Source organism: Bufo gargarizans, chromosome 5, assembly GCF_014858855.1.
Source record: "Bufo gargarizans isolate SCDJY-AF-19 chromosome 5, ASM1485885v1, whole genome shotgun sequence".
NCBI lineage: Eukaryota > Metazoa > Chordata > Amphibia > Anura > Bufonidae > Bufo > Bufo gargarizans.
The window spans coordinates 118,109,372-118,136,642 of NC_058084.1; the positions used below are offsets into that span (position 1 = coordinate 118,109,372).

At 44.5% G+C, this 27,271-nt stretch overlaps 1 protein-coding gene across 2 annotated transcripts in view; it reads left to right on the forward strand.

Annotated features, from left to right (window-relative positions):
• RALYL (RALY RNA binding protein like) overlaps positions 1 to 25,389 on the forward strand; it is a 641,777-nt gene extending 616,388 nt beyond the window's left edge. For both annotated transcript variants that reach the window (XM_044294718.1, XM_044294719.1), the window contains 3 exons: positions 9,642 to 9,811; positions 18,203 to 18,257; positions 24,091 to 25,389. In XM_044294718.1, the coding sequence (XP_044150653.1) occupies positions 9,642 to 9,811; positions 18,203 to 18,244 (212 nt within the window). In that variant the 3' untranslated portion in view covers positions 18,245 to 18,257; positions 24,091 to 25,389. The remainder of the gene's footprint in view (positions 1 to 9,641; positions 9,812 to 18,202; positions 18,258 to 24,090) is intronic.
• The last annotated feature ends 1,882 nt before the right edge of the window (positions 25,390 to 27,271 follow it).

Here is a 27,271-nt window from a genome sequence, read left to right on the forward strand (position 1 = left end):
CACCTTTAAAGGAGTTGTCCACTCCTTTACTTTTGATGGCCTACCTTAAGGACAGGTCATCAATATCAGATTGATAGGGGGGGGGGGGGGGGTCTGACACTCCTCTGCCTAAAGATCAGGTGTTTCAGGGAAGCTCAGGTGCTGAAAGTTGGTTCCGGTACTACACATCTCCATCCATTGAGTAGTGGATGGAGCTGGTTACTGCAGCACTGTTCCCACTGAAGTGAATGAGAGCAGTACTGCAGTTACAAACTCCACCCACTTCATGATAGGAGGATCTGTGTAGTTCTGGTGCCAACTTCTGCCTTCGGATGTACTCTGAAATACCTGATTGCTAGGGCTGCAGTGTGTTGGACCCTGCTGATCAGACGTTAATAGCCTATTCTCAGGATAGGCCTTTAATAGTAGGAGTGGAAAACCCCTTCAAGCCTGGGAAGACTGAAATCATAGGATGGGAGCCAAACTTTTGTCTACTTGAAAATCCTACATAGTTGACAGGTCTGACTTTGTCAAGGAACTGTAAAGCAAAAGCGACAGGTATAAAAAATTTGAAGTGTATACTTATATTGGCCAGAGCCAGTAGACCATAAATGGAATAGAATATCCTAATAAATAGCATATTTAATACCTATTCATACCTATTACTGGGTGGAGTTAAATCACATACTGCAATGTTTATTTCATTTTGTTCAAACCAAGTTCAGGCCTTTCTATTCCAATCTACTAGATCAACTGATGGTAATTTATGAGCACTTTATTAGCATCACTTTGGGGGACTTAAAGATGGCCGAGATGGGAAAAACCACAGTAAGCATCTGAAGCGGAGACGGGATTATGAAAATGATGCTGCGCCACTGTTTCTGTAACAGCTGTTTCTGGAATTCCCATTTCAGTCACGAAAGGCCAAGATTAGACAAGCCCCATTAATAAAATAGGGGGTACAACATAATTTATTGTGTAACCTTTTATTCCGATGACCAGTCTGTGAGTAAAGATGTCCTCTGGCTGAATTGGTCCTTTGCCTACATCACTCAGCACACATCGCCATAAAAAAATTATTCGCACCGAATCCGAATTTCCTCACGCTCCGTAGTAACGAATAGCATTTTTTCCTAAAATGGCTGCTGCACATGTTAGGACATGGAGCAAGGAACTCTGGGAACGAGGCTTCACCCACAATGCTAGGCATGCAGCCAATCAGCAGCCAGCCAGTCCTGTGATGTCACAGCCCTATAAATAGCCTCAGCCATCTTGGATTCAGCCATTTTCCAGTGTACTTAGTGCAGGGAGACACATTAGCAGGCGCTAGGGACAGTGCTAGGAAAGACTTGAAAACTCATATTTTGCTCAATAGAAGTTCAGGGAAAGAGCATTAGAAGTGTAGGGAACGGATAGGGAGGAATTATTCCACAGGATTGAAGCAGAACAGGGTCCAGTAGGGGAGGTTACAGCCTGGTAAATAGGAACAATCCTATTACACCTTGCTGCACTAACTGCGGATCCAAATTGCCATTATACAGCTCTGTAATTCCAGCAAACAGTTCTTGTTATTGGGGGTGCAAGTGCTATTTGATGCCGCCATTAACAGGGTTAATTACAAGGAAATATTTCTACATCTTTTTTGCCCTTGTGCGGTGCAGTTATATGTTCTAAATCATTTTGTGGCTTGTATTAGTGGAAAAAAGGGCTTATTAGCCGTTGTGTGGTGAAGTGAGAAAATTACAGCCCTTTTTGTTGTGTATTAGTTGCAAAAAAATATATATTTGCCGTTCAGCGGTGCAGTTATATATTCTAAAGTCTTCGGTGGCGTGTATAAGTGGAAAAAGTAAGGGCCTATTTGCCGTTCAGCGGTGCAGTTCTATGTTCTAAAGCCTTCTTTGGCGTGTATTAGTGGGAAAAAAGGGCTTATTAGCCCTTGTGTAGTGAAGTGAGAAAATTACAGACTTTTTTGGGGTGTTTAAATTTCCTTTCTATTTATTTATTTGATTTAACCGTATGTCAGACAGAGAAGTGCCAGGCCCTGCACCAGGGAGTGGCAGAGGCCTTAATGCTTCTGTCGCAGGCACAGGTCGCAGCAGAATAAGGGGGCGTGGCAGCAGGGGTCACTTCGAGAGGCCTGAGCTCCTGGTTTCATCTAGCAGTCGTGTCTTGAACAACAACCCATCAGATCTTGAATGGTTGACTTTGTCTTCCCAAGTGACATCAGACACCCCCAGCCAAGAGTCGGTGGGTTTGTCAGACACAACGCTCAGTTGGCATGGCCCGGGAGCAGGCCCTGTGCCCTCATCTGTCCTCAACCTGCCTCTGTCCTTTTCTGTTCCCTCAGTCAGACAAGTATTATATGCTGTGGGCTTAGCTCCATTATACATTGAGGACAAGCTACTAGAGGACAGTCAGCAGCTACTGGCCAGCCAAGATGTGGAGGTGACATCTGCCGCTTTGTCCAGTAGCCAGGCGAGTAGTGATGAGGAGAGTGGCGTGGGAGCTGGTGTTGCAAGCGGTCAGGCTCCTGACTCAGACACCGTTGAGGAGGACATCAGTGACCTAAAGACAGTACTCGATAATGATGATGTAGCTGATCACACTTGGGAGCCAGGTGAATTAGGGGCTTCATCATCATCGGGAGCAGAGGGTGGCAGCTTGCCCGTGGCAGAGCCAGCAAGTCGCTAGCGAGGCCAGGAGTAAGCAGGGTGGCAGCATTGGGAGGTCAGGAGCCAAATGTGCCCGGGGTAGACCACCCGCTTCGCAGGAGCCTACCTGACTGGAAAGTAGTGGTGCAGGGTTTCACAGAAGCAGCAGCGGTAGCAGTCAGTCATTGCGGAGTGTTGGGGGGAAAATCAACTACTCAGCGGTGTGGCAGTTTTTTGTTAAGCCGCTGGAGGAAGTAAACATAGACATTTGTAGAATCTGTGGGCAAAAGGTAAAGCGTGGCCAGGGTGCCAATGTTGGCATCACAGCTCTGCATCAACATATGCAGCATCACCATAAAGTGGCCTTGGAGAACCGTGGCTCCAATGTGGTGGTCCAGCCTGCTGCAGTAACCGCTGCATCACGCAGTGGCATGCGCCAAGTTTCAGGCAGTCAAGCCTCCGCCACCTCAGCCGAAGGGAGCTGTCGGTCCTTCCCATTATCTGCTAGTCCTGATGCTCCTGCTGCTCCTCCTACTCCTCGTCAGTCATTCCGTAAGCAATTGATCACCAAGGCGATTACCAAGAGACAACAGTATGCGTGCACTCCAAAGGTGCAGAAGCTGAATGTGCTCCTGGCCAAGTTGCAGGTGCTGTAGTCCCTCCCTTTCCATGTGGTGGACTCTGCACCTTTCAGAGAACTGATGGCTTGTGCCAATCCAAGGTGGAGAGTCCCAAGCCATCATTTATTTGCCAAAAAGGCAGTACCAGCCCTGCACACACATGTAGAACAGAAGCTGGGCCATTCCTTGACACTGTCAGTGTCTGCCAAAGTGCACGGCAGCGCGGATGTGTAACTACGGTCAGGGACAAAACATGTTCTTTACGGCCCACTGGGTGAATGTGGTTCCTGCACAGGCACACCAGCAACTTGGCCAGGTCACGACGCTTCTGCCTCCACGTTCTCAAGCCGTTGGCCCTGGGACAATGTCCGCCTCTGCCTCCTCATCTTCCACAGTGTCCTCAGCCTCCACTGCAAGAACAATTCACAGTGCTCCTCCAGCATACCACATGTGCAGGGCACGGTGGTGTCACGCTGTTCTACATCTCGTTTGCCTGGGCGAACTGAGTCACACAGGGGAGGAACTGCTCCATGTCCCTCATCAAGAAATCGAAGCAGTGGCATAGGGATCGCCATAGCAGCCATAGCAATGGCTATGGGGCCCTACGCCACTGGGGAATAAAAAAATAATAATAATATGTGGCGAGTGGGCCGGGCGTGGCGCTATGATAAGGGGAGGTCGGACTCGGAGCCGGCGGAGGTAGAGAGGCAGTCTGGGTGGCGGTTCGCCGGAAGTGGAGGAGGCGGGGTCACAGATTAGGAGCGGCATGCTACTAGGAAGCTGCGAGTTGAGCTGCTGGAGTGTCGGTGGCTGGCTGGCTCGGCGGGCGGCGCATGTGCAGTACGGTGTACAGTTCGGTTGGTTCAACTTCAAGTGGCTGAGATGAGGGCTTGCTGGGGAGTGGGACTGAGTCTTACTGAGTCTCCGACCGAAGCGGCAGGCGGCAGCGTCAGTCAGTGGAGAGATGTAGAGACTGGAGTCACTTTGGAGACTAGTGTAATGGACAAGTGGAGGAGACTGGAGTTATTTCATCTGTGTGTGTGAGGTACAGCCGGATCTCAGCATCTTCCCTATTCACACATATACCTGCTCAAGCCTGGCAGGCGCAGCTGCATTATTTAATAGTGTGGTGTGGTAATGGTTAATGGCATTTTAGTGAAGATGCAGCCCCCTAATCCTATTTGAGGGGTCTGTGACCCCTCAGATAGGATTAGGTGGCTGTTTCCTCGCCAATACCATTAACCATTACCACACCACACTATTAAATAATGCGGGTGCAGTTGCGCCTGCCAGGCTTGAGCAGGTATATGTGTGAATAGGGAAGATACTGATATCCGGCTGTACCTCACAGTGAGGTACAGCCGGATCACAGCATCTTCCCTAATCCATATTCACACATATACCTGCTCAAGCCTGGGTGGCGCAGCTGCATTATTTAAAGGGATTCTGTAATCAGATTTAACCCCTCTAACCTAAACATATGCTCATGTCCAGACTAATAAAAAGAATCCTAAGCTGGCCTTATTAAACCTCTCTGTGGCTCTATTTTTATAACCTGTCAATCTTACTTAAGGTGCCCAAGGGGAGGTCCGTTAATACAGGGTGCCCGGCCACACCCCTTGCAGTCCATTGCCCAGCACCACCTTCCCTGTCTTCAGCGCCGCCTCTGCCTCCTCCCCATCCCTCTGCCAGATCACGCGCCTGCGCACTAGGCTCAGCCTGATGCGCCCGTGCAGACTCCTGGCAGCGGCAGGCTCGGGATCTGGCAGAGGGACGGGGAGGATTGCAGAAGCGGTGCTGAAGACAGGGAAGGCGGTGCTGGGCAACGGACTGCAAGGGGTGTGGCCAGGCACCCTGTATTAACGGACCTCCCCTTGGGCACCTTAAAGGGATTCTGTCACCTCCCCTCAGCCAAAAAACGATTTAAAAGCAGCCATGCAGCACAGCTTACCTGGATTAAGCTGTGCTGTTTAATCTTGAAATCCGTCCAGCAGTTACTTTAAAAAACGACTTTGATCAATAAGGAAATGCGTCCTGAAGGTGCCCAGAGGGGCGTTTTTTTCTTCCTAGTGAGCCCAGTACCGCCCCTCTTTCAGTGCCCAGCCCGCCTTCCTTGTATTTTCTAACTGCCGCCCCCAGCCTGCCACAGCCTCTCCTGCCTCTCCTCCCCCTCCCTCACGCCGAACGAAGTCTCGCACAGGCGCAGTACCCACTGAGGGCTGCGCCTGTGCGATCATCAGGAGACTGAGGGCGGCAGCTTCATCTTCGTCACTGGGCATGCGCCGAGCCCAGTGACGTCCGATGCTCGCTCTTCCCTCAGTCAGCAGGGAAGAGCAAGCATCGGACGTCACTGGGCTCGGCGCATGCCCAGTGACGAAGATGAAGCTGCCGCCCTCAGTCTCCTGATGATCGCACAGGCGCAGCCCTCAGTGGGTACTGCGCCTGTGCGAGACTTCGTTCGGCGTGAGGGAGGGGGAGGAGAGGGAGGGGAGGCTGTGGCAGGCTGGGGGCGGCGGTTAGAAAATACAAGGAAGGCGGGCTGGGCACTGAAAGAGGGGCGGTACTGGGCTCACTAGGAAGAAAAAAACGCCCCTCTGGGCACCTTCAGGACGCATTTCCTTATTGATCAAAGTCGTTTTTTAAAGTAACTGCTGGACGGATTTCAAGATAAAACAGCACAGCCTAATCCAGGTAAGCTGTGCTGCATGGCTGCTTTTAAATCGTTTTTTGGCTGAGGGGAGGTGACAGAATCCCTTTAAGTAAGATTGACAGGTTATAAAAACCAGTTTTTTGGGCAAATAGAGCCACAATGAGGTTTAATAAAGCCAGCTTAGGATTCTTTTTATTAGTCTGGACATGAGCATATGTTTAGGTATTCACTACCACAACAGGCACAGTGTTCTATAGCACTATAAAGGCTCTCTGCAGCCAGGAAATAGCCGTTTTTTATAAAAAATTCGGCAAACTGGCCGAATCAATTTTTTTTATAATTCGCTCATCTCTACAAGTCACTGGCATGGAAAAGTACTTAGGGATTTGAGCGGACAAAAGACTAAGCTGTAGAAACCAGTGTCAGGCAGCTGCTGCCAAGGCCAATAAGATAATGGTTTGCATTAAAAGGAGCATAGATTCCTGTGATAATAACATAGTCCTACCACTTTACAAATCGCTAGTCAGACCACACAGGGAGTACTGTGTACAGTTCTGGGCCCCTGTATACTAAAAATACATAGTAGAGCTGGAGAGGGTTCACAGAAGGTCAAGATTTTCAAAATTAGTTATTTAGTCTAGAAAAAAGACATGAGGGGAAATCTAATAACTCTGTATAAATATATCAGGGGTCAGTACAGAGATCTCTCCCATCATCTATCTATACCCAGGACTGTGAGTGACAAGAGGATATCCTCTGCAAAGAAGGTTTCCTCAAAGAGAACAGGGTAGAAACATAGTAGAGGATTCTTTACGGTAAGAGCAGGGAGACTACGGAACTCTCTGCCCTTAGGAGGTGGTGATGGTGAGTTCACTGAAAGAGTTCAAGAAGGGCCTGGATGTATTTCTGAAGTGTAATAATATTACAGGCTATAGTTATTAGATTCCTGCAGATGGGTTGTTGATTCAGTGAGTTCAACTTGCAAGATAACAGACTGACCCGGATGGGCTGATGTCTTACTTCAGGCACCTTTATTAAGACCGGCGTTTTAGACGCTGATCTTAATAACGGTCCTGTGCTGGTGGTGGATACGCCAAAGTTGTGAAAAGGCACCAGCCTCTCCATAACTTCGGCGCATCCAGCGCCAGTTCTAAATGTAAGACAGCTTCCGAGCTGTCTTACATTTAGACCATTTTCTTTGCCTAAAACATGCCACGCCCACAATTTTAGACCTGGCGTGAGCAGTGCGAAATCTCAGACAGCGGCACAATTAACTGTTGCGCCACCATCTGCACCTGAAATACGCCTAATTTAGGCATATTTCAGTATAGTAAATCACCCTCTACAGGGAGTGCAGAATTATTAGGCAAGTTGTATTTTTGAGGATTAATTTTATTATTGAACAACAACCATGTTCTCAATGAACCCAAAAAACTCATTAATATCAAAGCTGAATATTTTTGGAAGTAGTTTTTAGTTTGTTTTTAGTTTTAGCTATTTTAGGGGGATATCTGTGTGTGCAGGTGACTATTACTGTACATAATTATTAGGCAACTTAACAAAAAACAAATATATACCCATTTCAATTATTTATTTTTACCAGTGAAACCAATATAACATCTCAACATTCACAAATATACATTTCTGACATTCAAAAACAAAACAAAAACAAATCAGTGACCAATATAGCCACCTTTCTTTGCAAGGACACTCAAAAGCCTGCCATCCATGGATTCTGTCAGTGTTTTGATCTGTTCACCATCAACATTGCGTGCAGCAGCAACCACAGCCTCCCAGACACTGTTCAGAGAGGTGCACTGTTTTCCCTCCTTGTAAATCTCACATTTGATGATGGACCACAGGTTCTCAATGGGGTTCAGATCAGGTGAACAAGGAGGCCATGTCATTAGATTTTCTTCTTTTATACCCTTTCTTGCCATCCACGTTGTGGAGTACTTGGACGCGTGTGATGGAGCATTGTCCTGCATGAAAATCATGTTTTTCTTACCTTGCAGACTTCTTCCTGTACCACTGCTTGAAGAAGGTGTCTTCCAGAAACTGGCAGTAGGACTGGGAGTTGAGCTTGACTCCATCCTCAACCCAAAAAGGCCCCACAAGCTCATCTTTGATGATACCAGCCCAAACCAGTACTCCACCTCCACCTTGCTGGCGTCTGAGTCGGACTGGAGCTCTCTGTCCTTTACCAATCCAGCCATCTGGCCCATCAAGACTCACTCTCATTTCATCAGTCCTTAAAACCTTAGAAAAATCAGTCTTGAGATATTTCTTGGCCCAGTCTTGACGTTCAGCTTGTGTGTCTTGTTCAGTGGTGGTCGTCTTTCAGCCTTTCTTACCTTGGCCATGTCTCTGAGTATTGCACACCTTGTGCTTTTGGGCACTCCAGTGATGTTGCAGCTCTGAAATATGGCCAAACTGGTGGCAAGTGGCATCTTGGCAGCTGCACGCTTGACTTTTCTCAGTTCATGGGCAGTTATTTTGCGCCTTGGTTTTTCCACACGCTTCTTGCGACCCTGTTGACTATTTTGAATGAAACGCTTGATTGTTTGATGATCACGCTTCAGAAGCTTTGCAATTTTAAGAGTGCTGCATCCCTCTGCAAGATATCTCACTATTTTTGACTTTTCTGAGCCTGTCAAGTCCTTCTTTTGACCCATTTTGCCAAAGGAAAGGAAGTTGCCTAATAATTATGCACACCTGATATAGGGTGTTGATGTCATTAGACCACACCCCTTCTCATTACAGAGATGCACATCACCTAATATGCTTAATTGGTAGTAGGCTTTCGAGCCTATACAGCTTGGAGTCAGACAACATGCATAAAGAGGATGATGTGGTCAAAATACTCATTTGCCTAATAATTCTGCACGTAGTGTATGTTTCTATGTAGTACTACATGAGTCTAGAAAGCTAGTTTTTATTTTCCTACTGAAATACAGTCTGGATAGCTGTGCCAAAATGGAGAGGTCTTTTGTGCGCATGCACAGCAGTCTCAACAAATCATTTCAGCGCAGCTTTGAGTGTTGACAATAGAGAATGGGAAGAGGGCAGTAGAAAAATATAAAATAGTACTCTGGACTCCTTCCCTGCAGTATATTACTGCAGATAATGCTTCAATAGCGTTATTAGATTCCTTTAAACCCCGGAGAAGTGAATACTCCAAATTATGAGATATAAGGAAAGAAGGGTTGTTTTATTGGAAAAAAAAAAAGAAGCCATTGACCGTATTTATAAAAGCCAAGCTTGTGTTCAGCACGCAGAATATTTATGCTTCCCATTTAATATCAACTTGTTTCGCCTACCTATGTCAGACGAGCAGATTTTACACTCTGGCAGCTGCACGTTGTATTTGTGCCAAGATAGGGAAACGGCTGAAGCAAAAGGAGTTTCAGAGGTTCATTATCCTGCACATGTTATACAAGTTGTGAAATAGTTTCTTGGAAACACTGATTACCAAGGATTTTTTATATAGCTACCCATAATTTTGGTGGACTAATTACATTATCGGGCAATAATGGGCAAGCGGGATGCTCCGTATAATGATCCAGGTGTGAAAGATGCCAAATGGACCAAAGGCCAAATGTCTTTTTCAGTCAATTTATTTGCTATAATTTGATGTTTGTTTGTTTTTTCAAATAATTAATATAATCCCCAAAAACCCATAGGCAAAGATTTATTAATTGTAAAAAAAAAAAGTAAAGGAATGATATTGTTGTTTTCTAGGTCCAAAAAAGATTTTAGATGATCAAGCAGATTTGGCTCCAGAAGAATGCAAGTCGGAGACTGCTGAAAATTCCATTGAAGAGCATGTTGAGGGAGGACATGATGCAGATGGTGAAGAGATGACAGATGGAATAGAAGAAGATTTTGATGAAGATGGAAGCAATGATTTGGTATAACTTATTGGCAGTGACTCCCATTCCCTGTACTATGTCTATTTTGCTACATTTGAAAAAAAAAAAAGAACCAAAAAGAAAAGAAAAAAAATTCACAAAAGTCAATTAGTGGTGAAAATTTGGTCTGGACCCTTAACGAGGTTGTCCCATGATAAGAACTTGTCCCCTATCCGCAGGATAGAGGATAAGGGTTTGATCGGCAGGCGTCCAACTGCTTGGGCTCCCACCGATCACTAGAACAGGGGCCCGTGATCCCCCATTAGAATGGAGCAGCAGACACACATGAATGTGGCTGCCAGAGATAGTTACATACAAGTGTTCAGTTAGGGTCCATTCACACATCCGTATGTGTTTTGCGGATCCGCAAATTGCAGATCCGCAAAACACGGACACCGGCAATGTGCGTTCCGCATTTTGCGGACCGCACATAGCTGGCACTCTCATAGAAAATGCCTTTTCTTGTCCGCAATTGACAAGAATAGGGCATGTTCTACTTTTTTGCAGAACGGAATTGCAGAACGGAAGTGCGGATCCAGAAGTGCGAATACGGAAGTGCAGATCTGCAAATGCGGATAGCACATTCCGGCCCTATTGAAAATGTATAGGTCCGAACCTGTTCCACAAAATTGCGGAACGGATGCGGACCCATTTTGCGAACGTGTGAATGGACCTTATCCTCGGCAATCCCATAAACTTGAGTGGAGCATGCATGTCTGTCACTCCATTCAAGTGGGAGAACATGCTCCCCCATTCTGGTGATCGACAAAGGGCCAAGAGGTCAGACCACCGATCTGATACTTATCACCTATTCCTCTTTAATTGTTTTCCCCTTATTAATTGGACTTTTGTGAGATTGTGTCATTGTTTTGTATATGAGATGTGAGGAAGACAATTACAATATCACTTGGATATATAATATAATAGAACATTAAAGGGGTAGTCTATAAATAACCTGCACCTATTCTACAGATATGCCAAAAATCAAAACCAAAAAAGGAACAGCAACCAATACTCCCTCTTAGTTCCTGCCGCTCCAGCACCACCATATCGGCGCTCCCCACTGATCTTTGTTTACTTGCCAGCAGCAATGCCCATCTACCCACTAGACCACAGCAACCAACCACTTGCCTCAGAGGAGTACAGCAGGAGATTGCTGTGACAAGTGATTGGTTGCAGTGGTCACATGGGTAGATGGACATGTCATTGCTTCTGCCAAGTAAATAAAGACTAGAGGGGAAGGATGGGTGATCAAACAAATAAGCATTAGTCAATTTTGTTTTTTTATATTTTTTTTTATATTTCGTTTGCTTGCCATTTCTTGTGATTTTGGACAACCCATTTAAGGGTATGCCCATTTTTCATACCATTTTACATAATAATATACATAGGTAACTATATTTATAGAAAAAGTTGAGTAACTTTGTACATGAATACACTCTCTCTATGGATAAAAAAGAGGGAGCGCTATCCACTGGCACACCCAAACCAATGCTAATAAGATCCTATAATTCTGCAGAATGATAGGCACATATAACAGGATATTATTCCAAAATGTAATTACAAAAAAAATATATATATATACAGAAAATACAAATAATATATAATTGCACTACTCCTTGTTCTTATAGTTCATATACTTAAAAATTTTAAATATGCCGGATGTTTCAAAGTGACACACTCCTTCCTCAGTGGCCATGTTGTTTTTTCAAACTACATAGTCAATGAGGAAGAAGTGTGTCACCTCGAAACGTGTCTGGCATATTTTAAATGTATATTTGCATGCAAAAAACATCCCAATGTGGAAAGGTCATTGGAGGAATTATTTTGCTTCTGAGCTCTAACAGTCACCGGAAACAAAGGATCAAAAATAAGTACCGTATTTTTCGCTTTATAAGACGCACTTTTTCCCCCCAAAAGTGGGGGGGAAGATGTCCGTGCGTCTTATAAAACGAATACTAGTGAGCGCTTCTATTATGAAGCGCTCACTAGTATGTATTAGGAGCGAGGAGCCAAGCGCCGCAAGCGCAGGTAATATTTACCCTCCCTGTTCTGCGCCAAGGCTCCTCTTCAGCTGTCGCGCTCCCATCTTTCTGGCTTGCGCTGCACTGTCCTGACCCCGTATAGCGGCAGGACGTAGTGCACGCACTATGACCTGAGGCTGCACGCAGTCAATGCAGCACAGGCCGGGAAGATGGGAGCGCGACAGCTGAAGAGGAACCGCGGAGCAGGACAGGTAAGATGATTTTTTATTTTAGTCTGATCTAAGGTCTGATGGGCTATTCTGAGGTCTGGGGGTACTAATGGGCTATTCTGAGGTCTGGGGGTACTGATGGGCTAATCTGAGGTCTGGGGGTACTGATGGGCTAATCTGAGGTCTTATAAGGCTCTGAGTGGGCTGATATGAGGTCTGATGAAAAATATTTTTTCTTATTTTTCTACTCTAAAATCTGGGGTGTGTGTTATCATCGTGTGCGTCTTGTAAAGCGAAAAATACGGTAATTACTTCAGGGTCTCATTCTCATAACAAAGGAACTGAAGATATTACTAATAGCAACATGATGTAAATATCCAACAACATCAATGGACTTATAATGAGTAATTTTCTGTATATATATATATATATATATATATATATATATATATGTGTGTGTGTGTATATATATATATATATATATATATATATACATTTTTTTTTGTAATGCAATTTTGGAATAATATCCTGTCATATGAATCTACTTTTCCAGTAAGAGGTGTGCCTATCATTCTACAGAATTATAGTAACTTTTTACATACATTACGTGACTTATTTTGTAGTGATCTTAGGTTACACCCTGTATTATAGCTGGACCTGCCTTCACATGGTTGTGACTGGAACTAAAGGTTTTTATCAAAGTTACAGTAAAAAAATTGCTTATCCTCTATTACATTACTGTACAGTGTCTTGTGTAAAAATGTACTTAAAGAGAACCTGTCACCACAAAATGCAGTGTGATCTGCAGGATACCATTTTTTAGAGCCAGAGGAACTGAGGAGATATATACAGTTTAAACCAGAAAGTTTACATACAGTGCCTTGCAAAAGTATTCACCCCTCTTGACTTTTTTTTCGTATTTCGGTGCCTCACAACCTGGATTTAACATTGATTGTTTGAGGATTTGCATCATTTAATTTACAGAACATACCCACAACTTTGAAGATGTTTGTGCATAAAGTAAATGTGCATAACTATTAACCCCCCCCCCCCCCCCCCCCCAGTGCAGTTTCTAGGTAAAATTTCTCTCAGGGCGAGTGTCAAAAAAACTCAACCCCCCCCCCCCTCCCCTCACAACTGCTCGATGAAATAAGTGTCTCCCCATTGTAAAAAATGTGGAACCACATTGCACGGACGGTCACAGTGACCCACTGTCCCATAGACTCAGGCTCTCACTCACAGCAGGCTTCTTTCTCAGCACTGCTCCGGGCGGGCGGTAACAGGCAGGCAGGCAGGCAGTGCGGGCGGCGGTGCTCATCTCACTCACTGTACGTCACGCAGTGCGTGAGGTACACTGAGTGAGCGCCGCCGCCCGCACTGCCTGCCTGTGGGGGGACATTATTTTTAATAAGGATCACTATGGACATTATTTAGAATGGAGGCTGCTGTGGATGTCATTATAACTGTATAATGTCTGATAGGCCTAGTCCTGAGTTATATTACCCTGCCCTGTATAATAATGTACCCTGATACCCCTTAGTTATATTACTCCAGCGGGGTAATATAACTAAGGGGTATCAGGGATGGGTACATTATTATACAGGGCATGGGCAGGGTAATATAACTCAGCTCAGGACTAGGCCTATCAGACATTATACAGTTATAATGAGTAATGACACCAACAGCAGCCTCCATTCTAAATAATGTCCATAGTGATCCTTATTAAACTTAATGTCCCCCACAGTGACAGTGGCCCCCATTTTCATGTCTCCCACAGTGCCCCCCCCCATTGTAATTAATTCCCCCCATTGTAATTAATCCCCCCCCCATTGTAATAACCCCCATCCCCCCATTGTAATTAATGCCCCCCCAGACCATCACTCGCCTCACAGCAGGCCTCAGCACTGCTCAGGGGCTCAGGGCGGGGGCGGTAACAGGCAGGCAGTGCGGCGCTCACTCAGTCACTGTATGTCACGCGCCTGCGCCGCCTAGTGGGAGGATCAGGCGCGTGACGTCAGTAAGTCTGACCAGGGCCGGTGCAAGGATTTTTGCCGCCCTAGGCAAGATAAAAATTGGCACCCCCGCCCCCGGATCCGCAATTCCGATCCTGAAAAAAAATAGTACATGTCCTATTCTTGTCCCCAATAACGGACAAGAATAGGCATATTCTCTTAGTGCCGGCAATGTGCGGTCCACAAAATGTAGTATTAATAACTAAACAATAAAATAATACACATATTGCATTGTCTACTTACCACCAGGACAATTAGATGATCTGGTCTCTGGCTGCAGTCTGGCTCTTGGTCTGGCTCTTGGTCTGGCTCTGCGGACTCCCTTGTCACTCTCTTCTCCCCCCCTCCCTTGTCACTCTCTTCTCCCCCCTCCCTTGTCACTCTCTTCTCCCCCCCCTCCCTTGTCACTCTCTTCTCCCCCCCTCCCTTGTCACTCTCTTCTCCCCCCCCTCCCTTGTCACTCTCTTCTCCCCCCCCTCCCTTGTCACTCTCTTCTCCCCCCTCCCTTGTCACTCTCTTCTCCCCCCCTCCCTTGTCACTCTCTTCTCCCCCCTCCCTTGTCACTCTCTTCTCCCCCCCCTCCTTGTCACTCTCTTCTCCCCCCCCCTTTGTCACTCTCTTCTCCCCCCCCCTTTGTCACTCTCTTCTCCCCCCCCCCCCCCTTGTCACTCTCTTCTCCCCCCTCCCTTGTCACTCTCTTCTCCCCCCCCTCCCTTGTCACTCTCTTCTCCCCCCTCCCTTGTCACTCCCTTTTCCCCCCCTTTATCACTCTCTCCCCCCCCCCTTGTCACTCTCATTCTACTCCCCCCACCCCCCTTGTCACTCTCATTCTACTACTCCCCACCCCCCTTGTCACTCTCATTCTACTACTCCCCACCCCCCTTGTCACTCTCATTCTACTCCCCCCACCCCCCTTGTCACTCTCATTCTACTACTCCCCACCCCCCTTGTCACTCTCATTCTACTACTCCCCCCCCTTGTCACTCTCATTCTACTACTCCCCCCCTTGTCACTCTCAGTCTCATTCTACTCCCCCCCCCCGTCACTCTCATTTCCTCCCCCTTGTCAATGTCACCTCTAATGTAGCGTGGCCGAGCTCTGTTCGCTCCGCGGTACAGGAGCTTTTGTTTCCTGTACCCGGCTGACAGGAAGTGCTCACTTAGTGTGCACTTCCTTTCAGTCCGGCCGGGTACAGGAAATGCTCCTGTACCCCGGGCCGGACCGAACAGAGCTCGGCCACGCTACATTAACAACTCAGCAGTCTGCAGCGCAGGCAGGCTGCGCAGCACTGAGCCGGCCGCTCAGGAGGCTCAGCATGAGGGGCGCCGCCGGCCGGCCGCCTGATCCTTTACCTTCATAACCAAATTTTTATTTTTTATTTTTTACCTCAACGGGCGCCCCCTGCTTCTGACAGCGCCCCGGGCTGCCGCCCGTCCCGCCCGCCCCTAGAAACGGTCCTGACCCCCCCTAAAGTCAATACTTTGTAGAGCCACCTTTTGCGGTAATCACAGCTCCAAGTCACTTTGGATAAGTCTCTATGAGCTTGCCACATCTTACCACTGGGATTTTTGCCCATTCCTCCTTGCAAAACTGCTCCAGCTCCTTCAAGTTGAATGGTTTGCGCTTGTGAACAGCAATCTTTAAGTCTGACCACAGATTTTCTATTGGATTGAGATCTGGGCTTTGACTAGGCCATTCCAACACATTTACATGTTTCCCCTAAACCACTCAAGTGTTGCTTTAGCAGTGTGTTTGGGGTCATTGTCCTGCTGGAAGGTGAACCTCCGTCCTAGCCTCAGATCACACAGAGTGGTACAGGTTTTGCTCAAGAATATCCCTGTATTTAGCACCATCCATCTTTCCCTCAACTCTGACCAGTTTCTCAGTCCCAGCAGCTGGAAAACATCCGCACAGCATGATGCTGCCACCACCATGTTTCACTGTGGGGATGGTGTTCTTTGGGTGATGTGATGTGTTGGCTTTGCGCCAGACATAGCGTTTTCTTTGATGGCCGAAAAGTTCAATTTTAGTCTCATCAGACCAGAGCACCTTCCCCCATACATTTTGGGAGTCTCCCACATGCCTTTTTGCAAACTCACAACGTGCCATTTTGTTTTTAGCTGAAAGTAATGGCTTTCTTCTGGCCACTCTGCCATAAAGTCCAACTCTATGGAGCGTACGGCTTATTGTTGTCCCATGTATAGATACTCAAGTCTCTGCTGTGGAACTCTGCAGCTCCTCCAGGGTTACCTTAGGTCTCTGTGCTGCCTCTCGGATTAATGCCCTCCTTCCCCGGTCCGTGAGTTTTTGGTGGGCGGCCGTCTCTTGGCAGGTTTGCTGTTGTGCCATGTTCTTTCCATTTGGTTATGATAGATTTGATGGTGCTCCTGGGGATCATCAAAGATTTGGATATTTTTTTTATAACCTAACCCTGACTATGTACATCTCAACAACATTGTCCCTTACTTGTTTGGAGAGTTCCTTGGTCTTCATGGCAGTGTTTGGTTAGTAATGCCTCTTGCTTAGGTGTTGCAGCCTCTGGGGCCTTTCAAAAAAGGTATATGACAGATCATGTGACACTTAGATTGCACATAAGTGGACATCATTTCACTAATTATGCGACTTCTGAAGGTAATTGTTTGCACCAGAGCTTTTTATGGGCTTCCTAACAAAGGGGGTGAATACATACGCACATGAAAATTTTCTGTTTTCTATTTCTAAACAATAGTTTTATGTATATATTTTACTCATTTTACTTCACCAATTTAGACTATTATGTTCTGATCCATCACATAAAATTCTGATTAACAAAACATTGAATTTATGGCTGTATCATAACAAAACACGAAAAAGTTAAGGGGGGTGAATACTTTTGCAAGGCACTGTACACTATATACCGTATTTTTCACCCTATAAGACGCACCGGCCCATAAGACGCACCTAGGTTTTTGAGGAGGAAAATAAGGAAAAAAACATTTTTTTAACCAAAAGGTGTGCTTTTGGTGGGTTTGAACTAATAGCGGTCTGTGCATGACACTATTCTGGGGGATCTGTGGATGATGCACTGTTATGAGGTGGGGGATTTGTGGGTGGCACTGCTATCACTGTTATGCGGGGAGCTGTGGATGGCATTATGATTGGGGGGATCTGTGGATGGCATTATGATGGTGGGGGGATCTGTGGATGGCATTATGATGGTGGGGGGGATCTGTGGATGGCATTATGATGGTGGGGGGGATCTGTGGATGGCACTGTTATGGGGTGGTGGATCTGTGGATGACACTGTATGTATAACAGTCCCATACACAGATCCCCCCATCACAATGCCATCTAGAGACTTCCCCCCCCCCCCCAAACATTATCCCATCCACAGATTCCTAGGGAGAGGCTAGATAAGGCAGGGAGAGCGGCGGGCAGTGCAGGCACTGTACTCTGGCCCGCCGCTCAGTATGTACTGTTTTATACGTAGTGTTAATCATCATATCTAAACTGAGTAATGATGCGCTCCCCCTGCTCCCCATGTGTACCGTACTTATCGGTACACATGTCACGCTCCTGTAGTAAGCACTAGCAGCTAGCAGGCAGGCCGGCGGGCGTAACTCATGTAGGTCACATGCCTGTCCGCATTTCCAGAGCGCGGCCGCGATCCTCCGGTCCGAAGCTCCGGAAAAAAATATAGCATGCCCTATTCTTGTCCGCAATTGCAGACAATAATAGGCATTTATATGGGGGTGTCGGCACTACGGATGTCTGAATGGAGCCTTAGGATTACCATAATTATTATAATTTGCCAAATGACAGAATAATGAGAGAGAAAATGTTTGAAGGCATTTTTATTACTTTCTGCAATGTCAAAAGTTTACATACACCAAGATTACTATGCCTTTAACCCCTTAGCCTGACCAGTCTGTTTTGGGCCTTACTGACCAAGTTTTTTTCTTCCTTTTTTTTTATCGTCGCGTTCCAAGAGCTATAGCTTTTTTTATTTTTCCATCTATATAGCTTTATGAGAACTTGATTTTTTTTGCAGGACAAGTTGTAGTTTTTAATGGTGCCATTTTGGGGTACACATAACTTTCTGATTAACTTTTATTAAAAATATGACAGTTATCCTTTAAAAAAACAAACACCTTTTTTGTGGCCAGGCTCATCTTATCTTTTCCCTTTATGTTTCTGCTTTTTTAGATGGAAAATCATGTATCAGACATTGAAGATACAAGTAACTGAATTCAGATTTCAGGTATGTTTTACAAAATAATTTTATATAATAATAAAATTATATATTATAAAAAGCTGAGTGTATGTGCATGTGTATGTATGTATGTCCGCTAAAGGAATCCGCACCGTTGCATTTAAAATCACGAAATTTCGCACACAGGTACATCAGGTGTCCGGGAAGGAACGTACCGTTCCTGAGATATTCAAAAGAAATGCATCATCCAATAGAAGTTCTCAGGTCCTCCAGTCTCCACATACACACAGTTTGACCACATAACAACCCAGCCATTTTTCTTCACTGCTGTAGGTGAGCTTTACAGGGAGTGCAGAATTATTAGGCAAGTTGTATTTTTGAGGATTCATTTTATTATTGAACAACAACCATGTTCTCAATGAACCCAAAAAATCATTAATATCAAAGCTGAATATTTTTGGAAGTAGTTTTTAGTTTGTTTTTAGTTTTAGCTATTTTAGGGGGATATCTGTGTGTGCAGGTGACTATTACTGTGCATAATTAGTAGGCAACTTAACAAAAAACAAATATATACCCATTTTAATTATTTATTTTTACCAGTGAAACCAATATAACATCTCAACATTCACAAATATACATTTCTGACATTCAAAAACAAAACAAAAACAAATCAGTGACCAATATAGCCGCCTTTCTTTGCAAGGACACTCAAAAGCCTGCCATCCATGGATTCTGTCAGTGTTTTGATCTGTTCACCATCAACATTGCGTGCAGCAGCAACCACAGCCTCCCAGACACTGTTCAGAGAGGTGTACTGTTTTCCCTCCTTGTAAATCTCACATTTGATGATGGACCACAGGTTCTCAATGGGGTTCAGATCAGGTGAACAAGGAGGCCATGTCATTAGATTTTCTTCTTTTATACCCTTTCTTGCCAGCCACGCTGTGAAGTACTTGGACGCGTGTGATGGAGCATTGTCCTGCATGAAAATCATGTTTTTCTTGAAGAATGCAGACTTCTTCCTGTACCACTGCTTGAAGAAGGTGTCTTCCAGAAACTGGCAGTAGGACTGGGAGTTGAGCTTGACTCCATCCTCAACCCGAAAAGGCCCCACAAGCTCATCTTTGATGATACCAGCCCAAACCAGTACTCCACCTCCACCTTGCTGGCGTCTGAGTCGGACTGGAGCTCTCTGCCCTTTACCAATCCAGCCACGGGCCCATCCATGTGGCCCATCAAGACTCACTCTCATTTCATCAGTCCATAAAACCTTAGAAAAATCAGTCTTGAGATATTTCTTGGCCCAGTCTTGACGTTTCAGCTTGTGTTGTGTCTTGTTCAGTGGTGGTCGTCTTTCAGCCTTTCTTACCTTGGCCATGTCTCTGAGTATTGCACACCTTGTGCTTTTGGGCACTCCAGTGATGTTGCAAACTGGTGGCAAGTGGCATCTTGGCAGCTGCACGCTTGACTTTTCTCAGTTCATGGGCAGTAATTTTGCGCCTTGGTTTTTCCACACGCTTCTTGCGAATCTGTTGACTATTTTGAATGAAACGCTTGATTGTTCGATGATCACGCTTCAGAAGCTTTGCAATTTTAAGAGTGCTGCATCCCTCTGCAAGATATCTCACTATTTTTTACTTTTCTGAGCCTGTCAAGTCCTTCTTTTGACCCATTTTGCCAAAGGAAAGGAAGTTGCCTAATAATTATGCACACCTGATATAGGGTGTTAATGTCATTAGACCACACCCCTTCTCATTACAGAGATGCACATCACCTAATATGCTTAATTGGTAGTAGGCTTTCGAGCCTATACAGCTTGGAGTAAGACAACATGCATAAAGAGGATGATGTGGTCAAAATACTCATTTGCCTAATAATTCTGCACTCCCTGTAAAGGAGATCGGTCACTAGCATAATCGCTATTGATGTAAAGCCATAGCCTAATAGCACTTAGTACCTTATTTCAAGATGTGCCTTTGTTCCAGCAATAGATGTTTTTATTCGCTAAAAATCCAGTTTATTTGGTATGCAAATGAGCCAGTAAGGTGCCTAGAGGGGCGTCACTTTTGCAGACACGCCCCCTGCCACAATGTGTCCACCCTCAAAAGACTAACTTAAAACCGCGCCCCTAGGTCCCACTAAGCAATGCCCTGATCTGGTTAGGCCACACCCCCTCACACTCCTGAGCTGACAGGGATTGAAAAAATGATGGTAAAAATCAACTTCTGTCAGCTGCAGGAGTGGGAGGGACGGTGACTTTCTCCCTGCAGCTCACACTAAGACAGCACAGTGCTGCTGTCTTAGAGTGAGCTGTTCAAAAGGATATGCCCCCAATCAGATTAGGCCATGCCCCCTCCCACTGCTCAGCCAACAGGGATTGAAAACATTAAGTAAAAAATTAAGTTCTAGGTACAGTGCTGCTGTCTGAGAGTGAGCTGTTCAAAGGACATGCCCCCAATCAGATTAGGCCATGCCCCCTCCCACTGCTCAGCCAACAGGGATTGAAAACATTAAGTTAAAAATTAAGTTCTAGGTACAGTGCTGCTGTCTGAGAGTGAACTATTCAAAAGGACATCTCCTTAACAGTGATTTCCACAACACCCCATCCCCTTAACAATGGGCTCTACAGCAATCTGCCCCTTAACACTGACCTCCATAGCGGACTGTCCCCTTAAAGAGGACCTTTCACTAGAATAAAACATCTAAACTAAGCATACAGACATGGAGTGCGGCGCTCAGGGATCTCCCTGCACTTACTATTATACCTGGGCGCCGCTCCGTTCTCCCGGTATAGCCTCAGGTATCTTCATAGTTAGGCTCCACCCAGGGGAACCTGCCGGCGTCTCATTCTCCAATGCTGTAGCGCTGGCCAATCGCAGCACTCATAGCCTGAGAGAAAAAAAAGCCTCTCAGGCTATGAGCTGAGCACTGCGATTGTCCAGCGCTGCAGCATGGGAGAATGAGACGCCGACAGGTTCCCCTGGGTGGAGCCTAACTATGAAGATACCGGAGGCTATACCAGGAGAACGGAGCGGCGCCCAGGTATAACAGTAAGTGCAGGGAGATCCCTGGGCGCCGCTCTCCGTGTCTGTATAGTTAGTTTAGATGTTTTAGTCTAGTGAAAGGTCCTCTTTAACTGTGACCTCCACAGCACCCTGTCCCCAGGGTGGCCAGAGGTACAGTTTTAGACCGGACAGTCCGGATTTCAGACTCACTCTCCTCCGTCCGGCGCAGGGCCTGTATGGACACAGGGATGTCCTTTTGAACAGCTCTCTCTCAGGCAGCAGCACTGTGCTGTCTGAGCGTGGGTTGCACCCTCCCTCCCACCCCTGCAGTTGACAGAAGTTAATTTTTACCTCCATTTTTTCAATCCCCATCGGCTGCGAAGTGGGAGGGGGTGTGAACTAACCAGGTCGGGGGGCTTGACTTAGAGGCACCTGGGGGCAGGGTTTTTAAATCTTTCTTTTGAGGGTTGCCTGAATGGCCACTCTACCTGCCCCTGAACTGTGACCTCCACAGCACTCAGCTTCCTTAACAATGTCATCCACAGTACCCTGCCCCTATAAAGCTGACCTACAGCACTGAAGAAAAATGGCTAGGTTGTTATGGAAACCTGGTGTAAAACTGTGTGTATGTGGAGACTAAGGGCCTGCAAGCTTCTATTGGATGATAATTATCATGTCACCAAGCTTCTATTGGCTTGTGCATTTTTGGGGAATATCTCAGGAACGGTACGTCCTAGAGAACTGAGACCTGGTTTAAAACTTTCCCGGACACCTGATGTACCCGTGTGCCAAATTTTGTTATTGTAAATGCGACAGTGCGGATTCATTTAGCGGACATACACACATACACTCAGCTTTATATATTAGATTGCTAAATAATATGTTGGAGTTTGCACAAAAAAGAGCAACTAAAGATGCTATTTACCACTGAGTAAGTGGCTTTTATATGAAGATATAAATATATAACTCCCTAAATGTATCATCCAGATTAACATTCTTGTGTTTAAATAGATCATTGTACATTCCCTAAAATTGCTTGCTGCATAAAAGATGCTGAATCTTAGAAAAAAAAAAAGGGCCATATTAACTATAGGGAGCCATGACGCTAAAGGATAAAATGTCTTCATTCTTCCTAAAGCCACCACTAGAGAGAGTTTGGCACCATGCTGCATGGAGTCCAACCCATATTCTGTACGTTCCCCCTAGTGGTGGCTGCATGTAGTGAGAATTATGACCGTGGAAAGCCGAAAATGTGTAAGAAAAATATAGCTAGAAAACTATGATAAATTATCAAATTCAACACAGAATTTGAACGTAAAACCTAAATGATACACACGAATGTACTTACTTTTGAGACAAAAAAAAACACGTAATGGTGTTATTTCCCATTTTTTTCCCCTACAATAATATGAATACAGCAGAAGAAATTAGAAATATCAGAACGTAAGAAGATTATGAGCACAGGACCTTCCTATTCTGTGGCAAACAAATATAATTGTAAAATCCATCTCCCTAATGATAAAAGCCTCATCTTGTCTATTCAAAAAGCAGATAAATGACAACATATTAAAACGGGAATCAGAAAATTGACTGTTTGCCATGACTCTGAATAGCAGATGTGGAGATCCATTTACTTTAATGACTGCCATCTTATGTGTAATGCATTTAGAAGTACCTTGCTATTATGGACATGAGGGTCTTCAAGTAATCACGTCGCCTCGTGTACTTTGAAAAGAAAGGATTTTTGTTGTCATTGACAAAGACGGATGCTTAATGTGCTTTAGTGGACTGGTTACCTCAGGCATGGGTTTATGTCTGAGCACCGGTTCATGGTTTATATAGTAAAAAGCCTACCATTAACTTTCTAAATGTTTTATGTCATCCTGTTCTACTCCTGATACCAGACTCGTCCATTGCAGCTAGGATGAGCTCCCATAATGCAATGGTTTTCAATGCACCCCAGGTTTATTCACATCAACTTTAAATATTTCATTTCTGCTCCAGCAGATCGCCTCACCTTGCCTCATTGGTGGTGCACCCCTGTCAATAGGGCATCTGGGCAGTTTTCTACATGAGACAATTCCTTTAAGTAATAGTACAGTGTCAGGTATGCAGATTACATTTCCACAGGGCAATTCACCAGTAGGCATTGGGCCAGCAGGGAATATGGGAACATTTGAGCTCATGTACGGGAAACAGCAAAGGGGTTTTTCCAGGAGTTAATAATTGAAGAAATGTCCTCAGGCTGGAGGCACTCTTCATAGTACATCAAGCACAGTGCCATATATTCTATAGTGGCTGTGATTGGTATTGCAGCTCAGTTCCATTCACTTGGACTGAGTTTCAGAAAGGCCATGTTACCGGTGAATGTGATGTCACAGGCCACCAAAGAGGTCACAGTACTTGCTCCAGCACCATAGACCTTCCAACAGCTGTTCGTCAGGTGTGTCAGGAGTCTGACCACTACCTATCTGATAATGGTGACCTATCCTACAGATTAATATTTAACAGCCAGAAACCCCCTTTGAAAATGTCATCCCCATGCTGCTTTTCCTTCTCTCTTATTTATGCTGTTTCACTAATACCATGAGAAACTGCAGTGAGACCCTTCTCCTCAGTCTTTTACTGTTTCACCCTAGACTTCTTAGGGGACTGAGGAGAGTTTCTGAGCATTTACAGAGATCTTGCAGGTACGAAAAGGAGAACAACCGGCTTCTGGAAGGTGAAGAAGATGCCCCTAAACACATATATATTACAAAGTTTCATATATGTCAACTGAGAGTAACTTATACTGTAAATAAAAACGTAATATGTAGAATCCACTAAGTGAGAGATTTTCATTTTTTAATACCTTTTCCTGTTTATCTGTTCTGCAGGTATAATCCTGGGCATTGTGAGAAGAGAATAACATTTATTTAACAGTACACAAAAGCTTGAAGAAATGTTGACTTTATATTTTCTCTCATGTTTTCAAATTGTATTACAACATTGTTTTATTATTTAGGTTGTAAATGTGTTTTTTCTTATTTTTTCACAATTTTTAGAGTGTTCTGTTCATATTATAAATATTCTTTGGGCCAGTTGTGGTAAAGTTTGGAAAGAGCATTAAGAAATTGTACACATATGTAAATTTGTATGAGCCATTTTTTTTATGAATCGGTCATTTGTTCCAATGGCATTTGGGTTGTGTGCATCTTGATTATTTGTCTGTACTAAAATGGATGTATATGCGAGTACATTTGCACTCGTGCTTTACTCATACATGTGTGACTTTTAATGTAAATAATTAAATTAATGATATCAGTCTTTACTGTTAAAGAGGTTGCCTGCTTTTTACAACATTCCTTTGTTAAAAGAGTCCCCAGTGATAAGATGAGCACCAGCTATTCCAACACTGTGGCACCCTGCAGTAACAGTAGCTGTAACCTCAGGAAGGACCTGGAAAAAAAAGTGTATCCTGGCAAAAATGTCTACGGGCTATGGACACCTTTGACAAGGAATATATTATATAATATATAATAGTTACCTTGGGTAAAAAAAAAAGAAGTGCACTATTTGCCGGCTTCCTTCTTATATACAATCTATGTGAGCTGCCTTCCTTGGATTCTTTCTCCCCTCTCCACATACATCTGCCATGTACAACCTTCTCCCCGCTGCTATCACTAACAGAGAGAAGGGAGGGGGAGAGCAGAGAGAGTCATAAGAACCAGAAACAGAGCTCTGATGTATATATGCCATATTCAGAAGTGCCAGCAGCTAGGTGAAGGTCTCACACACACTCTGCAGCAGCAAAATGATAGGACAATTTTTAATGAAGTCAATATGGGAAGCGGCTTTATTTTGCATTTAGGAAGAAAATGACAGCAAAAATAATTTGCGGAAAGGTGTCCATATAGCCTTTATTTCCTCTGCATCACCACCACAGCATAAAATGCTACTCATTGAAACAACTGTATTGATCAGCGTGCCAGGTCCTCCAAAGAGAGGGACGCTCTTTATAGAGGTTTTCAGCAGTGACTAATAGACAAAGGTTAATAATAAAAGCTCTCCTCTATTTAGAATAGACCAATGGTGTATTTGAAAATGGGCATATAAAACCGATTGTTTCTTTACACTTAGCTTTTTCCATTTACACAAATATCGTCCCTTGTACCTTTGGTTAGTATTTTAACACACATTAAGCTAAATTTATACAAGTAAATATATATTAAATATATATATATTTATGTTTTTATATGATATAAAATAAACAAATATCTACTTTCATTCATTTCCAGAGTGGATATTTTTAATAGCCGAAAGGATTGAATAAAAATATAAGAATACATTTTGCATACAAATATATCTGTAATATGTACTTGGTATCACATTTTCATTGGGAGCTTTGTATTTTTATTATATATAACATAATGTAATAATATTAGATTTGAAGACTTTATTTATTGCCTGCCTCCTAGGTTCTCAGCCTGCGGTACGTGACGTCTTTAGAGGGTACTCGCACTGTCCTCATCTTGTACTTTTTATAGGTGCAGCACAGTGTACTTTAAAGTAATTTATTTGAGTAGATGCTTGGCTTAGGAATGTTGAGGGACAATGTCCTAAGGCACAGAGGTGCAGGCTAATGTACACGATCGGACTTTGTAGACGTAGCAATCCACTAGGGATGTCTACCATGCCACAGAGCGTAAGATACTGACTCTTATACCCACCAAATTCTTGCGTTTGATTCTTTGGTTTGGAGATATTGGAGGTCATTTAACAAAGGCTTTATACCGGGTTTTGGCCTAAATAAAATTGCTAAATTTGGTGCAAGGGGCTTTTTACAGCCTTTTATTTTTCTCGCTTGTCTTGCCACTTTTTTTAAAAAAAGTGGGCAGGGCTTAGTGATAGAGGGTGTGGCCACCAAAGCCCAATATATTTCCAATAAGTTATGCCAGAAAACGGAAATCTACTCCCAGCATCTAGCTGGCATACGGATACGGACAGCACAGATATGACAGAGGTGTAAGCCTCTTAATAAATTGGCTACATCTTACTCCAGCTGTCTTTTACTAAGGCCTCTTTCACACATCCATATCCATGATGATATTAGTGCCAAGACAGTCTATGGAAAATGTGTGAATAAACACATTAGAATCAACACATATATGTGCTGTCCATGGAGAAGACGGACAGCACGCATTCACAATTTACTGACATGTGGAAGAGGTCTTAGACTGTTGTGTGAATCACCGGTCTTAGGTAAATGACCCCCAGAGAGTTCATTTGGCTTGTATCATTGGAGCATGACACCCTGATGGTGGCATCATGATATACCTGCATGAAAAAAATTATATTTACTTAAATTATAAATTATAAAGCTTATTATAGCATGACGATTCTGCCAGAACGCCATCTTTATAGTGGCCAAGCTCTGTGTACAGAGCTCCAGTTCCCCTGACATAGACCTAGAGTTGAATGGTACTGACTACCTGCCACCACCACTAGAAGGAACATAAGAACTTACTGCAGATACATTTATATTAAAGAGGCAGTCTAACATAGATGTCGACAACCCCAGTGGTGGCAACCTGTGTTCATTAAAAAAAATAAAAAACTCCCCTGTCCACAGTCCCACCTTTCCCTGCACCACTGCTCTGCTCCCAGCAATGGTCCAGAAGTGGCTTGGTCCATTGACCACCTTGGTCAATCACTGGCCTTAGAGGTAATGCATCAAAATAGCAAGTCGCTGCTAGTGACTTAGTGACTTGTCGTTCTAGCACATGTGACCACCGCTGAGGACACTGATTGGCTACAGTGGCTGGGAACACAGCAGCTGAGTTTTTACTCCGATTTCCACCAATGGGATTGTCAGCTCCTAGGTCCGATAACTCGTTTAAATTTAAAAGTTTAAAACAATATGAGTCAGTACACAATTCTGGATCTAAAAACCATATGACAGAGATCCACTTTAAACTCTTCTGACCGCAAGCAGCAGTGACTATTTTGTATACTGTAGGTCTTGAGGACTTGAAGTGGGTCGTAGATCTTTAGGACTGATCAGAAGTGTCTTGGATA